The sequence below is a fragment of the Quercus lobata genome, chromosome 1 (genome assembly GCF_001633185.2).
Source record: "Quercus lobata isolate SW786 chromosome 1, ValleyOak3.0 Primary Assembly, whole genome shotgun sequence".
Taxonomy (NCBI): Eukaryota; Viridiplantae; Streptophyta; class Magnoliopsida; order Fagales; family Fagaceae; genus Quercus; species Quercus lobata.
The window spans coordinates 44,327,230-44,345,645 of record NC_044904.1 but is presented as its reverse complement, the minus strand read 5'-3'; the positions used below and the strand labels follow the sequence as shown (position 1 = coordinate 44,345,645).

The 18,416-nt window shown below is 34.0% G+C and overlaps 1 protein-coding gene across 1 annotated transcript; it reads left to right on the top strand.

The window, feature by feature from the left end:
- Positions 1-6,861: 6,861 nt before the first annotated feature.
- On the top strand, positions 6,862-8,289 carry LOC115957304 (probable carboxylesterase 6). The gene has a single exon (XM_031075557.1). It carries the CDS (start codon positions 6,949-6,951, stop codon positions 7,999-8,001), a length of 1,053 nt encoding a protein of 350 aa, XP_030931417.1. The 5' UTR covers positions 6,862-6,948; the 3' UTR covers positions 8,002-8,289.
- Positions 8,290-18,416: the final 10,127 nt, after the last annotated feature.

Genomic DNA, 18,416 nt, shown 5'->3' with positions numbered 1-18,416 from the left:
CTTTAAGCACAACAACATCACTCACTACTGACACAGCAACCACCAAAAAGACAGCAAGAATTATACTCCCACCATCATACCACCCATCTTCCTAGCCATGTTGCTTGATACCAAAGCCAAGAGAGATTACAGCACATGCCAATAATATTAAAATAGCCGTATCTTTAAATGCATCAAACATAAATCTTAGAAACCTTTTTGGTGGTGGTTTTTGGTATTTGTTGGCACTAAAAACAGTTTGTCTGTGAATAAGATCAGCCTCACAGCTATTGATACCCTATTTTACATCAGTTTCAAGAATTAAAGCAAGTTCTTTAACCCCTCCAAACTCTCTCAAAGACTTAAAGTTTTTGTCCCTTACCATATCACGAAGCTTCTTTGGATCAACAGTAAGCAAAGAAACTATCAAACCAAAACCAAATACAAATTTCCATAGAGCATAAATCAAAGAGAAGACCACCAAAGCCACATTCAAAAAATGAAAACAAAAATTACCTCTCAAATTGCTGCCATAGTTTCTCAGTCCATGAAACAAAGAAATCATCATCATCAAATACCTTGTTTGCATATTGATTTGCTGGGTTGAAAGCTAATGAAACAATCTATACTTGATCTGCAAAAAAAGGGAGGGAAAAGAGATTAAAGCCTTGTAATACGTGATTAGTTTCAGCCTTTGTGTGTATTAAGGTTTGAGAGAGGAGTAGAGGAGATATAGATGGGAGAAAAATTGCTGCCATAGTTTCTCAGTCCATGAAACAGAGAAACTATCCTCACAAATACCTTGCATATTGAATTGCTAGGTTGAAAGCTAATAAAACGATCTTGATAGAAAAGAGACTAGAGATATAGATGAGAGAAGCGGATGATAGATGGGTGAGGAAATACCATTTGGTGTGAATGTCATAGGCAACAAAGAAGATTATAATTTTTATGCCTGTGTAAAAAATGTTAACTTTCTTTAATTGCTAAGATTAGCATTCCTAACATAAGTATTTGAATTTTTTTTAAAAAGGTCGCATCAAATGCCAAGCATAAAATTTAAAATAAGAACAATAGTAAAAGCCTTAATATTGTTCACATTTATTTCTTTTCTAGTACAATTCCAACAACAAATGAAGCATCAAATTAATAACCTTTCCACACATTAGATTCTCATATTTGATGGAATTGTACTGGAAAAGAACTTATCTACATAATATTTGCTTATGGAAGGTCATGGGCCTTGATGAGTGGGTAAGGTATGTTAAGTCTTTTTTATGACTCAAACTTTGCTCATTCAATCGGTTCCCAATTGAACCCAAAATAAATTCCAATTTCCCTTGTCATTAACCAATCAAAAACCTCATCTTTCTAATTATGCAAACTGAATAATCCCCTTGAGTTATACTCTTTAAAGAAAAATAACAAATAACAAAGCATATATGATCACAACTTTCTTAGGAAACAAAAAGAGATGGAAAGTGAGGGAAAGAACCTTAGCATGTGGATTCTCTCTCTTACTGTGACTCTGAATCTTTGCTTTGCTTTGGGACAGTTGGTCTGCGCAAACACAAAGTGCTTTTGCTTAACAAAGAAGACCCAAGTTTTTTGTTTAAAATAAAACCTAAGATATCAAAAAAATTAAAAAAAAAAAATGAAACCTAAAATAAAAAAAATCTAAAAGAAAAAGAAAAAGAAAATAGTGATAACGTGGAAAATTGTGGGAGCTCAGAGGTTTCAATTATATATATATATATATATATATATATATATACATAGATTACTTTTTTTTTTTTTTTGAAGTATGGAATCCTTAAAAGGGCACGAAAACTAATAGAACGAGTAAAAAGCAACACAATGTTCCCAGATTTTCTACGGTTTAACAATGGCGTACACCTTAGCCCATGCTAGGAATTAAGGGAATACTTTTAGACTACAACAATTAAAGGTTGAGTGGTTTAGCATGAACAAGGAATCTTAACATGCAGATTCTCCTGAAGATAAAGGGTGCAGATTATCCCTTCTTCCATCTGATGCATGTCCATCAAATTTCTTGTCTACCTCTCTTAAGTCTAATCTATTTTTAGTAGCCGGTAAGGAAGAATGAAGAAAAGTGGGAATGTTCGAAGTATAAAGATGGCCATCCATTTGCATGTACTATGGATATATGTTCTTTAACAAAATCTACGGTTGTCTTTCACATTTTTTTCCTTTTATACAATTATTATACATTATTTTACAAAGACAATTCCAAGTGATTGGCTCCACCTTATAGTGTTAGTTTAGATTTTTTTTTTTTTAATTTATTTATTTGTTTTTACCTAAAAAGTTTATTTATTGATTATTTGTTTTTATTTATTTTTAAAAAGTGAAGTTTTAAGAGATTAATAAATAAACTAAATTGTTAAAAAAAAAAAAAATCCCAACGCACATTTAGTTTAGCTACAAGCCTTTGTATAGTCTTAATCAACTTTCACTAAAACCCAATATATGCATGAGTTTGGGACAAACAAGTCATTTCCAACATACCTAAATATATAAATCTAGATATTGATTATGAGCTTAATTGTTATCAATTGGTTAAGAACATATGGTGTGATGTAGGGGTGTCAATTCGGGTTAGCGTGTCGGGTTCGTGTCGTGTCGAGGTAGGGGTATTCGACTAAATGGTTCAACCCTAACCCGACCTGTTAGTAAGGCGGGTTGACCTGACTTAACCCATTTAACACACTTAATAAACGAGTCGTGTTAGGTTGACACGAATGTAACACAACCCATTTCAATCTGCATAATATTAAATATAATATCCATCTAAAAGTAATTTTTTTTTACACCTCAAAAAACAGTGCATACACTTCAAGTCTTCAACCTACATTCAAAATAATATAGTTCAACAAAAATATAACATTCATTTAGAAATAAGTTCTTTACACTCCAAAAGAAGTGCATGCACTTCAACCCAAATTCAAAATAACAAAGTTTAACAAAAATAAAATAATATAGTTCAACAAAAATATAATATACTTGGAACTCGCCAAATGCTAAGTATCAATATTGAAAGAATTTGAGCAAACAATAGACTAATCCTGACTATAACCATGATTATCATCCATAGATTCTTTGTTGATGTCCAAATTCATAACATCTTCCACAAGCTCATCCAATTTCATTTGTGCAAGTTTTATGCCAAAAAAAGAAAAGAAAAAAGTATTAGTAGTTCTAGGGTCTGTAAAGTTTCAATTTCCAATTATATCCCTTGTAAATTTTTTAATCACTCACTTTTCTTTTTAAATTTAAAATATATGTTGGATATAAAAGGTATTTGACAAATCTAAAATAAAATAAATATTTATTTGTTATATGAGTTAAATGGGTTGTGTTAAGTAAGTCATTTCGGGTTGACACAATTAAATTGGCATGTCAAACGTGTTTATTGCGGGTTACGCGAGTTGACCCGCTTATGACACATTTCTTATCGTGTCGTTTTCGAGTCGACCCGTTTATGACCTAAACCTATTAAGGTCTAACCCTAACCCGAAAAAACCCATGTCGAGTTCGTGTCGTGTTCGCGGATTGGATCGAAGATTGACACCCCTAATGTGATGGCAACAAAAATTGCTATTTTGAGAAATTCCTTCCTCATCCTATATACTATGAAGCAAATGGAGTATTGAATGGACTTGCAAAGAGGGGAAGAAATCAACAAAGGTAGCGTAGAAAGAATATAATTACTGCCTATCTTTTGTGTATTATAAGCATGAGAAATGTTAAAATAATAAATGTTGATGATAGCTTTTTATATTTTCTAAGAAAATAATGTTAAAACTTTTCAATTATGCTTTAGTAACTATTGCCATAAGGACATCCATTAAATTGATCCATTAAATATATATGACACATTTTATTAATAAATAAAATCCTCTCTTTGACACAATAAAATAAAATAAAATCATACCCAAAGGAAAAATGTAATAAAAAGGGCTTTTAGGCATTGTAATGGTCCTTAACTTAGCTAATGTGAAAGTAATAATAAGAAATGCATGAATGTGAATCGATTGCGGCATTGACAAGAATAAGCCTTTGACCAATGAAGTTTGATTGAAGTACTTATAGTCAGCTTTCATGTTCCATTAAGTAGCATGTTCCGTGGACGTCCTGGAAGTAGTGAGGGGCCTCCAATTCTGAAAGTCTACTATAGATGAGTTGCTTAGTTTTTCCAAAAGCAACTAGGCCAGTCTCTCGCCCTTCCCATTTTCCAAGCCCACATACGCACCCAATAGTGGAGGAAAAATCTGGAATGCCCTTTTCTTTCTTTTTTAACTTTACTTTATTGGATCGTGTCCCATAAGTTCACTTGAAAAGATGTTATTGGGAGGCAACCTAAAGTTAGGCCCGTGGTTGTCTGACTCCACAACATGTCATCGTTTCTCAAAATGGTCAGCAATGTCGTGCCACACATACTAAAGGCATATATCACTCTAGACCCTTAATTTATATAAGCCAGAACCCAAATTAAAATTAAATTAGAACCCTGTAGCATGCATTAATGTTTTTAGTATTAAACTTACTAAATTCTTTTGAATCTATTGAGAGTTTTGCTCCTTAACTGACATATTTAAGTATTTTTAGTAGAAACGTCTAAGATTCAGATCTTCTTATTTTCGTTATAACTATCAAAACATTGAATCATTATAATCACAATTTAAAAACCATAAATGGTCCTGATCCATGCCCTTATATTCAATGAAAGTGACTGAATTACTTATCATATTTTTTCTTCATAATGTTTTGATTATAATTATAAGGTTTTATTGAAAAGAGATTATTGTGTTTCTTAAGTGGAGTTCACTTTCTCCCACATGTATAAGATAATAGAACCTATAATTTTAAACACTTAGGGTCTGTTTGGATAGAACTTATTTTGCTGAAACTAAAAACTAAAAACTGAAAACACTGTAGCAAAATAATTTTTAAATGTGTAAATAGTGCCATGAGACCCATTTTTAATGAGAAAGTTGTAAAAAAGTGAAGTTTGTGGCTTCCGCGAACAGTGCACGGGACCCACTGATATATTAAAAAATCAAAAATTTCGGTTACTGTTCATGTATTGTTCATACACAGTATATAAACAGTAACCGTTTCAACTAAAAACGCGTGAAAAAAAAAAAGAAAAAAAAAAAGAAAAAACAACAAAAAGAGCAAAACGCAACGCAAACGCAAATCCAAACGCCATCTATCCAAACCGCACCTTAGTGTGTGAGAGAAAGATGACCTCCTATGCATTGACCTAATAAATTTTCGTCAATGAGGTAGTGGGTTTGATATGAATGCATTTCCTTGTAGTGTGGATGATAGGGCCTATAGTCAGTTATTTGCGGTAGTTGTCGTGTTACTAAAAAGATAAAACCAGGGCGCAGTACTGTAAAACTAACAGCAAAATGTAATGGTTGGCATTTAAGGATAGAGACTTAGTGGGTGAGCATGTCAGTAGTTGCAAATTGCAATAGTAATAATGACAAAAGACGTGGTGGCAGCAGAGAGCGGCAGAGGCGGCCACTGTAATAATGTTGTCAAGTAAATGTTGCCAAATTAAGCGATTTAAGCCCATGTGTAATAAATAAGGTCAGACACCTCGTGTTAGTAAACATGGCCAATGACATGAATTTTTTTGCGTTTAGACTTTAAACACAATTATGATAGATTTGATCAGTGAGGCAGCAGGCCACAAACCCACCCAAGACAGCCAATCGATTGATTTTCTTTAAATTCTATCAGTACTATTACTTACTTTCCAAAAGATAAAAAGTTATAGAAAAAAAAAACAATGACATTAGTCATTGGTGGGAGAAATTGTTAATAGCAAGTAAAAACAAGTAATGTTAGTAATAAGCTTGAATAAGAATATGTATAAATTTATAAACTCAACTAGTGTCAAATGTATTTTTATACAAGTTTAACAACTCAACTGAATTTTATGTATATGTAACAACATGCTCTTTTTAAAATGATGTATTTTTAACTGTCTACTCTTCTGTGATATGTAAATGGGATTGGGATTAGAAATTAGAATTCAAAGAAAATGCAAGGCGAAGCCTCCAATGGCCCACTCTTGAATCCATGTGAATGGCCCTTCTGGAATTTTTTTTTTTTTTTTTTTGGGAGGTGGGGGGAAAGTGAGAAAAGTAGAGTTGAGTTGACTGAAAATAGGATAATTGTTGGCAAATTCTAACAGACCATAAGTCTTGTGGTGAATTCCGAATTGCCCACTTGGCAAGACAAGATATGTTGATCATTTCTTATCATTTGGTACACACATAGTGTCCTTATATTTTCTAGCATAACAATTTTAAGGAAACACCTCATTTCACATTATTTTAAAATGTATAAAAAAGTAATTGATATATGTAAAAAATAGTCGGTAGAAAGTGCCAATATCTCACAACCGCATAATGTAAAATTAAGTGAGGAGTCCATAATATTTTTCACAATATTAGAGTTTATAAGTGAGGAATTCATAATTCATAGTCAATCATTTTAGCATGTACAAACCACATCTTTTCTTCTATTATCTACCATTAACAACTTAAGACATCGAAAGCTGCAAAACAAATTAAGAAAAATTATGTCTCACTTTTTGTATTCCACTTTATAATTCACTGTAATATATGTCAAGAGAGTGTGTGTGTGTATATATATATATATATATTAAGCTTTTGATTTTTTTACAAGGAAAGTTATAAAAATAAAAATAAAAATTGACAATTTGTAATTGTGTGAGGTATAAACAGGAATACAAAAACTAGGATAGAGGATTTGTAGTCTTATAAAATATTTTTTGAAAATGGTTGACTTTAAAGTCTTAGAGTTATGAATCTTTTCATCTCCTATATAAGGAATTCCCAAGTGCAAAAACATTTTGCAACCTACCATACATATCAAATTTGAGTTCCTCATTTTGATTCATAACCCATGAGGCAAAAAAGAATGGCAGCCATTACTCTAGATCCAGGTCTAAGCCTAAAACACATTGGCGAAGACGACACTCAACATCCAAGTGCTGTGATTGAGGAAATCGAAGGGCTCATAAGAGTGTACAAAGATGGAGATGTGGAAAGGCCTCAGATTGTTCCATTTGTCACAAGCGCATTGTCTTTGGAGCTTGGAGTGATATCAAAGGATGTTGTCATTGACGAGTTCACAAACATTTGGGCACGTTTCTATGTCCCAAATGTATGCCATGGGAAGCTCCCCTTGCTTGTTTATTTCCATGGAGGCGGATTTTGTGTTGGCTCAGCTGCTTGGAGCTGCTACCATGAGTTTTTAGCAAGGTTATCAGCTAAAGCCAATTGCTTAATCATGTCTGTAAATTATCGTTTGGCCCCTGAGAATCCACTTCCAGCTGCTTATGAAGACGGATTGAGAGCTCTTATTTGGCTAAAGCAACAAGCTTTACTTGGAGATAGTGAATGGTGGTCTAGACTCTGTGATTTCTCTAAAATCTTCCTAGCTGGTGATAGCGCAGGTGCCAATATAGCCCACAATGTGGCCACAAGGGTTGGTTCTAACCATGGAATCGAAGCCATGGCTCTAAAGCCTTTAAGTCTAAAGGGTAATATATTAATACAACCATTTTTTGGTGGAGAGGTCAGGACACCCTCTGAGAACTACATGGTTCAATCCCCTCGTTCAGCACTGAGTTTAGCGGCTTCTGATACATATTGGCGATTGGCTTTGCCGGCTGGGGCTAACCGTGACCATTCATGGTGCAATCCTTTGTCAAAGGGGTCGAGTAAATTGGAGGACATAAGGCTTTTGCCTGCCCTGGTTTGCATATCAGAGATGGATATATTAAAAGATAGAAACTTGGAGTTTTGTACTGCTTTGAATAGAGCAGGGAAAAGAGTGGAATATGTGATGTATAAAGGAGTTGGGCATGCATTTCAGGTTCTAAGTACGACTCAGCTTTCACAAACAAGAACCCTTGAAATGGTTGCTCGTATCAAGGCCTTCATTAGTCGATGACTCTCTCTCTCTCTCTTACTGTACATGTGCTTGTGTTTGTAAATAACTTTGGTGAGGGATAAGTTTATTTTCATTGGCACCACCGTTTCGTGAAAAAGTTGAGGCTTTCCCGGCCTTTTTTCTCCAATGAAAAATATAGACTAAACTTTAGGCCCTCTAGATGCCTTGATTTGCATTTTGCTGGGCTTTTGCATGTTCAATGTTGCTAGCTGATAAGTAAAGATTCTGTATATTATTGCGTTGATCATTTTGATGTAAGCAATGAGTGTATCCTGTAGTAATGTATTACATACATTAAATCTTTTATATATACATTGTAGACTGCATGTTGTGTTAGGTGTGAAAAAGTGATGCGAGATACGGAAGCTAGTAAGAAGCAGAATATGTCTACTTCTAGAAAATAAGAAACAAAGCAAGTTTGCTTCTAAAAATAACCTCAAATCCATGAGAGTTTCTTGAATCCACAAAGAGAAAGGGTTTGGAATCCATTAGAAAATAGAAAGAAAGACAAAAGTTTGAATTTTATTAATTGAATAGTTGTTAAAAAATGTGTACAGACTTAGGGGCCTCTTTAAGAGTTCCGTAAAACTTGACAGACAAGAAAATATATTCTAAAATAACTCTTAATTGATACCTAACCATAACATGAACCAAATTTGACCTAAAAAGTTTTAAAAAAAGCACCTAAAAATAAGGATATAAATGCTCTAAAATAACAAAAAATACATAAAAATACCAAAAATAACAAATTACATAAATTAATTTGAAGATTGTGTCCTACATCAGATCCCTCCACTTGAAACAAACTCGTTCTCAAGTTGATGGTTGAAATCTGAAATCTTCCATGCCAAGAGAACAAATACTTTGAATACTTCATCTTCTTTGTATTGTTACCAAACTTGAAAGTTATCAATTGGGCAACTTGAACTTTTTTTTCCTTGATCTTCATGCAATTGAAAATATTCACCAAATAAGAGTCAATGATCAAATCAAATCTTTCCACCCTAATAAAATCAATATACTTTGTTTTGGTGCCTCCACCAAAATAATAGGAGCTTGAATGTTGCAATCATGTAACTTGACTTCATTGAGATCGTTGACCAACTTCCTCTGTAGTTTCTTTTTTAATGGTCTCTACTATCTTGACCTCAAGATCTTTCCCTATAATAAGGTCTTCATTAATCTCCTTTACAATCTTGATTTCAAGTTCTTCTTCTATAACAAGGCCTTCATTAATTTTCTGAAAAATCTCTATATTTTCTTCTTTGACTTCTACATATTCTTTAAGAAAAGTATTTTCTTCAACGTGTAATTCTTCCATTAATGGTGGAATATATGGCTCTTCAAAATAATTTAAATATGAACTTCTTGGTCAATAATAATCTTATATTGCGTACAACAAGATTTCTTCATAATCCAAAGGATAAAATTTGATAGCAAGCATCTTTTCATCCTTGGCCATGAACAAATCTTATCTTTATCTTGTTGGATTCTATCAGATTGTACTCATTCCCACCAACGTACAGCATACTCACTAAGATATACAAAACAAGTCCAACTTTTCTCTCATAATAAATATACTCAAAGTCAAATAAATCCTCTAGATCAAGTAACCAATCAAGAAAATCTTCTTTATAAAAATAACCATCAAAACTTGCAATTCTTTTATAAGGCCTATATGAAATTTGCTTACCAATAGGTTTCCCATGAGTTATGTTTCCGTGACAGTTATCCCTATTGTTTCTATGCTCCAACAATGGCATCTTAGCAAAGATATTTGTGAGTGCTAGCTATACATCATGTAATACTTGCTAAGTTTTTTGTCATCGGAATTGCTACTGTCTTAAACATCAGCCACCAGACTAGGATAAGTCAAAGCTTTAATATCAACTGATGCGGGATGCAGAAGCATCAAGAAGCAGAACATGTCTATCTCTAGAAAAAGAAGAAACAAAACATGTTTGCTTTTGAAAATAGCCTTGAATTCATGAGGGGTACTTGAATCCATAACGAGAAAGGGTCTGAAATCCACCATAAAATAGAAAGACAGAAGTTTGAATTTTATTAATTGAATAATATTTGTTAAAAAACGTGTATAGACATAAGGGCTTCGTAAAATTTGACAAACAAGAAAATATATTCTAAAATAACTCCTAATTGATACCTAACCATAATAGGAACCAAATTTGACCTAAAAAGTGTTAAAAGCACCTAAAAACAAGGAAATAAATGCCCTAAACCTAAAAGAACGAAAAATACATAAAAATACCAAAAATAACAATTTACATATATTAATTTGAAGATTCTATCCTACATCAAAAAGAGCAAAATGGATTATAAATGTTAGGACAAAATAAATTATTGGTTCACTAAAGTTTATTAAATGAAAGCTTTTGGTCCCTATTGAGTGAGAGTTTTGATCCCTAAAGTTTTAAGTGAGTAAGTGTCTAATGTTTCAAAAATGAGCACTATTGGTCTTTTTGTTAACTTTTGTTAGTTTATTGGTCTATATATCTAATAGAGCAATATCGTGTCTTTTTTTAAAAATGAAGTGACAAATTTTTTTTAATTAAAAAGTTACACTTATTTGATCTAAAGTCTAAACCAATCCAATTGAACATTTCTTTTCCCCAACTCAAAACCAAATTTGGAAAGCCTTTGTACTTTCCCAAATTTAAACTCATACCCAATTGAGACCCCTAGTTACATAGGGATGGCTCTTGGCACATGTCCCAGGGTTAGCTCTCTAGTGTAGGCAAATAGGGTGGTTGCCTAAGCGCCCCCCCCCCCCCCAAAGTAGAAAAATGCCTCTAAATTTTAACCAATGGGGTTATTTCTTTCAACATAATAGTAATATAGCACAAATATTAGTTAATAAATAAAAAAATAATTTTTTTATCAAATGAAAAACACGAAAAAAAAAAGAAAAAAGAGAGAGATAAACGCTACATGCACAACACTTTCACAATAAATTTTAAGTGACAGGTTGTTACTAGCTATTATTGGTGGACAAAAGAGTAATTTCATTGGTAGGTTCAAATTAAAACCAGTAACAACTTAACACCTAGGATTTATAGTGAAAATGTTATGGATATAGCACTTCTCAAAAAAAAAAAAAAAAGAGTGATGCTACATCCACAAAAAAATTTCACAACAATTGAGTTGGCAAGCTTTTACATTCTACCCATTGGTTCACCAAATTCTACCATTTGTTTAGGGTCTTTATATGTTTAAATTGTGCTTGCAATGTAAATTTACATTGTAGACACATAAAAAGTGAAAAATGTTACAAAAAGTGAAAAATGTTGTATACATTTGCAAACAACATTTACTACTTTTTTTTGTGTCTACAATATAAAATTCCGTTGTAAGTACGATATAAACATAAATTTTTTTTAATGTGAAATATATTTCATTCTATTAAAGAAAAATTTGGGTACGACAGGTCAACAAAGGAATGATTGTAAAAACAAAAGAAGAACACTATAAATATATCATAGTCGGTTTTGTGGATGGTGGTCTTTTTCTTTTTCTTTTTAAAATAAGTGGATTAGTCCTATTATATTCACAATTGAAAAATAAATGTTAGTAGAACAAGAATGCAAATTTTTAATAAGTAATTGTACATCTAAAAAGACAAGAGAATAGAGTTTAAGTAATGTTTAAATATATTTTTTTAAGTCATTTTTTTTTTTTTTTTGAGAAACAAACACACACACACACAAGGGAGAGGGAAATGGGTTTTAACACAAAGGCATACCACAACTTCACTCAAAATCCATGGTAACTTTTAAGGGATGGTGGGGCAAGTTATATTACACACAACACACTCTCTTAAGCAATGTAGGACAATTACCTTTTTTTTTTTGATTGAAATAGTTCTAACATAAAGGCACACCACAACTCCACTCAAAAGTCATGGCATCAGGGAGGGTGGCAAGAGCAATGTGGGACAATTACCCATTTTTTTTTTTTTTTTTTTTTTGAGAAACAAACACACACATACAAGGGAGAGGGAAGGGGGTTCTAACACAAAGACACACCACTAAAACAAAGACACACCACAACTCCACTCAAAAGCCATGGTAACTTTTAAGGGAGGGTGGGGCAAGTTATATTTAAATATATAAAATGCTTTAATTTAGTTTTAACCTTAGGCGCCAAAATGCATCAAGTCGCCCTTGACCTGCCTCCTTAGGCCTAACTTCAATAGCTGCTAAGCCCTTTTAACTTATTTTTAAAAAGAAGGGTTAATGCCAGGTAATTTTTTGCTTAGCAAATGGGAAGCATAAAATATATATGCAACCACTAATCTAGATCCATCTATAGGTAGTTGGTGCCAAGGACATTTGCCTACTGGGAAGTGTTAGGGCAATATGAATTGACCCCTTACAAATAATTAATTAATTATCCAAGTTAGTTAATTAGATCAAATTTCATGCAATAGTGTGGCAGCACAAACAAATCACCAAATTATCTAAATGTAGCGGAAAATAAATTTGACACAAGTGATTTGTTTACGAATGGGGAAAATCACCGAAGCAAAACCCCACCAGGTGATTTTAAGGTCACCACTCCCAAGAATCCACTATTATTAATCACAAATGGTTACAAGCATAAGAAATCTTACCAAACCCTTTAGCCTATCCCAAAATACCAACCTATAATTGAACCCTTACTCTAATACCCAATTGGACTTATATTGTAGTGGCAATCTTTCCCTTGATGCACGAATCTCAATATGTGACTAACCAATGTGCACGGATCCTACTTCGTGACTAACTCCAGCAACTTGAAAAGGTTGTTGGTTGCAAAGTTATTCAGCTCATCAACGATGAAGATTATGAATCTCCTTGGTCACAAAACCCTTGACGTAAAAATGCAGTAGCTTTTTCAGAGAGAATAATGAACTAGGTCACTTTTTGCATGTGTTCTCTCTATATAACGGCCTTTAAAATAAGCCTTATATATGTCTAGGATTGTGAGAAAAGAAACCCGATACAAATATACAAGCATAGGCCGAAAATCAGATCTAGAATTTCTGATTTCGTAAGTCTCAATAGAAATAGCTTGTGTTGAACTTCGACTTTAAATCTCGATAGAAGTCTTTCTATCGAGATTGCTATCGAGCTTTAATCAACAACTCTTCTTCACTTGTTTCTTGGTCAGATCTTCATGGTTTTAACATGTGACTTAAACAATATTTTTCTTGAAATCTTAAACACATCCTAGATCTATCCAATTACAAGTAAAATGCATTTTGTCAAATGATTGGCCAATTACATAAAATATGTCCCTAACAATCTCCCTCTTTGGCAATCTGTGACAAAACCACAACAAATCAAATAATCATGAGAGAAGTCTTAAATCACTAAACTCATAACCACTTGTTATATTACAAAGTAAATCTATCTCTACTACAAACTCTCGAAAAAATTTGCAAGAAAAGAGTTCACGGCATGATAGGATTTCACAACCTATCTTTCTGAAACACCTAAACAAAACTCATCAAGGCATCATGTATGAAACAAAAATAAGGATTGCGCACATAAAAAAACATGTGTATAAAGATAAAAAAGAAACAGCACATGTAGAGGTAGGTGAAGAAAAACATACATCATCATCATATATGAAAATAAAGTACAGTGAATGTAAATAAATGGTCACGAGACTGAAGGTACAGGAGGCTAATGTAACTAAAAGAAGGAAAAGTACACATAAACCTCACTACATCCCCCAATGCTATATACACTCTCCCTATCAAAAATGTCCTATACTAACTCTTCCCCTAAGTACAAGACTACTCTCAAACCTAAAACTACTTCCCCTTTTTGTCGCGAATGACAAAAGGCAAGTCATTGAGAGGTTGTCATCTTACCATCACTGGAAGAGTTAGCATCATCCTTATCATCATCAACCTCATCATCAGGCGAGGCCTCTGGAGAAGGAGAGGGAGAAGTAGAAAAACCAGCCATGCAAGCCTGCCGTCAGGTAATGCAGTATACTCGGGTGTTCATCTGACACATTTCATTAGTGAGATAGTTAACACGACCACCAAAGTCAGCCTACATCCGCTGAAGCTGCTCCATGATGGCCTCGATGGTCACACCACCAGCCGCAGAAGAAGAAGGAGTCGAAGAAGACGGAGCCGAAGAAGGTGGAGTCATTGGAGCTGCAAGATCAGTTGTCTCTACTCGTGGCTACTTTGACTGAAGCTGAGCCTCACTTCACTGGATAAAACCAGCACTGATGGCACCCATGATGGTGAAAAGAGGAGAGAGAGGAATAGGAATGGAGAAGTGCTAAATGATCCGCGTGTTAGCCGAAGGAAAAATGAGCTTATCATGGGTAGCAGGGTCTTGATACACATCTATGATAGATGTGATGAAGTGAGAGGGAAAGTCGATGGTTAGATCCTCCATCAAAGAAAGAAGAAAACAAGCACAAGGCTTAGTGATGGAGTTATAGTGAGACAATGGTGTGAAAGCGAATGTCATCACCATGTTAAGGAATCTTGAGCCTTTTACAATACCTAAGCATAGGGTGTTGAGCTTACCACGCCAAATAGAAGGAGTCCCACAGAAGTGGGAGAGAAGGTCGTCTCTAGACACAGTTCGGAGACGCTCACAGCTGGGGTAGTCAGGATGCACTACCCTAGGGACGTGTAGTACCTCTAATATCAAATCCGGAGTAACTACAATATGTGTACCTCTGAATGTAGAAACAAACTGAGGCATAGAGGTATCGATGTGGTGTATGTTGGAGTAGAACTCCTATATAAACACAACGGGACAAGGTGCGGGTTTCTCTCATAGAGATTCCCATCCCTGAGTACGAATGACATCGGGTAGCATAGTGTCGGAGAAATCCGACAAAATGACCTGGCGTTCCGGATGAACCCCAGGGGGTTGGAAGTTCTCAAAGAAGTCCATCTTGGCCTTCTCATTACGGAACTGGATATGAGATGGAACAGGAGGAAGAGCAGAAGAGGATGACCCAGAACCTTGAAGAGGGTCCCGAGCCTGAATAGATATGCGCTGTTTGGGTGCCATGATGCAGTCTATCCGAGAGAGAGAGAGAACAGAAGGAAACATATGTTCAGAGTAGATAAGAAAAGAATGTATGCATGAAAAATGCATGAACATGTGACATGAGAATTTAAGAGCATTATAAGGGTCACCAAATCCAAACCTAGCAGCACCCAACAACAATAATCAAGCACATACATCTAATATGCATGAAACATTGTTATAATGCATTGAAGATGCTGTTGGGGTTTATGCCTTAAAATCCAATCTATTGGCATGTCATAAATAATTAAATTGTTTAATTATATGAGACTATTTATAAATGAACTAATAGGACATTATCTTAGTCCATGAGATGCATAGTATGTGATTTATGTGATTTAGTCACAGAAGATATAAATCACAAGTTTTTTGTAAACTCAGAATTTTAGTTCGTAGTCGGTGATGAAATTGGGCATTTCATCTGCGAAGACTATAACATATCAACTAAGATGATTTGTCTTGATCGTGGAAGTGAAGACTTCTAGTTGATATGTTGATATGTTTTAAGAGTTAAGACATATTGAACTAGACCACTATGAGATTTATTATTTTCCTAACGATTGTCAAATGAATAATAAATCTCATGACTTCTATTTACATCAACTCTAAATCCTGAGAGAATAATGGACCTGATCATGAGATGTAGGTTGCTTTGATATATCAGGAGTGAGATCTATAAGTTACGGTCAAAACCTCAGTATGTTGGGCAGCCACATTTAGTGTTGATGGAACATATATTCTCAAGATGGAATTCATAATCTTTTAACGGAGATATAAAATATTCATTTGAGATAAGTTTAATGGGTTTGGTTATTCAGAGGGTTGGGCCCAACCACTTTAGTAAGGAGTTACTAAAGTATATATTTATTAAATTGGATTTTATAAATATATGATGAATAACATAAAGGATTAAACTGGGTACTCAAGGATTAAGATGTAGTAATCTTCAAAGTGACAGTCAACATTCATGACTTTGTATTACTCTAAATATTTTATTGAAGGGGTTGTATGTATAATAAATTTTGGGATATAATTTACTAATAAGGCCTAGAGTGCAATTATATTCTTATAGTGGTATTGAATATAATTAATGGTAACTTTGGACTTGTCAAGAGTTGACAGAAAAGCTCAATGCCCATTGGAGGTAGAGTCTTATTTGTTCCCTTTGGTCCCATCTCAAACCACAAACTAAAGCCTAATTGGATAGGCCCAAAATGGTAACCCAATTAGATAATCAGTTTTTATTTAATAAGAGTTATCAAATAAAGAAACTACTAATGTAGTTTTGTACGTACGTATGATGAAAAGAAAAGAAAATAGTTTTTCTCCACAAGGAGAAGAAGAAGGATTTTTCTTTGAGAATCAATGTAAAAAAGGACTGATTGAGAGACCACTCATCTTGGGCATCATGTGGAATTGAGATGAAAATTAAAGGTATTCTCAAGTATTGGTTTTGAATTTCACTGCATCAAAGTACGCTTCCTATTCTTTGTTCTAGAATTCAATGTTACATGTTATCTCTCATGAATGAAGTAGATCCATGATTGTTGCTTCCGCTGTGTGTTTTGTATGAGATGCAAAATCAGATTTTCCAACAAATGGTATCTGATGATGCCAAAAAAATCACCAGTGAGTCACACGGTTCCAACACGCTCGATACCAGACCTGCCCAATACAGAAAAAGACCTTACAGAGAGTACCGGTGTGGTACCGGCCAAAGACCCTCCGAAGGTTAAGTCAGAAGATAACTCCAATTATGTTAAAGAGTATGAGCTTTAGAGAAATTGTGCATACCTTTTTCTTGAGGGTCTTTGGATTTTTATAGTCGCATAGGGCCAGACTCCTTTGCTTGCAGAACAAGTCTTTTCCTTATGGGGAAGATACTCATTAATGCGTGTATATTCTAGAATTCTACTCATGATAGGACTCTACAAACCAGGGCTAATCGGGTGTCGCAAGTATTTTCCATTTAAGGTTCCTTGGAGGCCACATAATAATGGGCTGGATGCTACGTGGCCGTTCGGTATGTACATGCCACGTCTGTCCGTGCCACCTCCGTCCAAATAGCTCCGTCATGCATAATTTTTCCTCTTCAGTATCAGAGCAGTCTTCAATATCATGCTTGGATAACATGTGATTGAGTTTTTAGAATCAAAGAAAATAGTTTTCTTGGTGATTTAATTTTCTGCAGTAAAATTTCTGCATAATTTTTGTTATCAATGGATCCATGTGTCGTGTTCTTTAATGAAAGACATGGTTTGAGTTTTAAGAATATGAATGTTATTGAACTGCTTCGTTTGTTGGCAATTGGGCTTAGTTGTTGAATTTTATTCAATGACTATTGTTTATGAATTTATGTTCAGTATACCTATATGCGTCATTCGAAGTGGTTCATGTTCATGTTCATGTTTCTTACTTACAGTGCCGTGTTTTCATAGTATTTGTTTTAATGATGAACACGTTAACAAAAAAAACGGCTGTTTCTGGGCGTTTTCGCGACTGGCAAGTCACGAGATTAGTCGCGAGTGAGTCGCCAGAGCTTCTGGATGAACTCGCGACTGGGCGAGTCGCCAAAACTCGTGACTGGAGTCTCGCGACTTAGCAAGTTGCCAAAAATTCTGACACCTGTTTATTGATTTTTCACTTGTTTTTGACTAAGTGTTAAAACTTTGATTAAAAGCAAAGCTTTGTGATTAATTTTATAGTCCTTAAAAGTTAAGGACATTTATTAATCATTATCTAACTAAAAGACCTAATGAGATCAAAAATGTTAGTTAAATAGAACTCTTAGTCCTAAATTGTTTTATGATTAAAAGTCCTTAGTTTATTTTAATTAGAGTTTTTTAATGAGATTAAAATTCTAATTAAAGTTATATAGTTTCTAATGAGATTAGAATACTTTATCTAGTAAATTAAGGATAGAGTTTTATATAACTAATTTTTGATTCATTAGTGTTTAAGGAATCCTAAATAGTTTAGGACTTCCATTTTAGTTAGTGATTCTAATGAGATTAGAGTCTTTATCAAGTGCAAGGTTATTAGTTGTGATGGGATCACAATTATTTAAAGAAAAACCCAAATAATGAGTGGGAGTGCTGAAATAACCCTTTTGTTAAGTTTATTGTAATGTGAATAGATACCTTGTCTTGACTTCGAGTCTTGCATTCCATGTGGAGGGTATTTACTTCATGGATTACAAGGTTAAACTTCTTTGTGATTGCACGAATGTTCGTTACGCTATTGCGACATGACTTAGTTACATCACATTGAATTTAAACAATTAAACACATTTGATGTGTAGGGTTAAAATTGTGATAAGATCACAATGATTTCAGGAAAATCCAC

Excerpts from the sequence above, each read along its gene's own strand:
- LOC115957304 (XM_031075557.1), top strand. The coding sequence starts at position 6,949 with ATGAGGCAAAAAAGAATGGCAGCCATTACTCTAGATCCAGGTCTAAGC.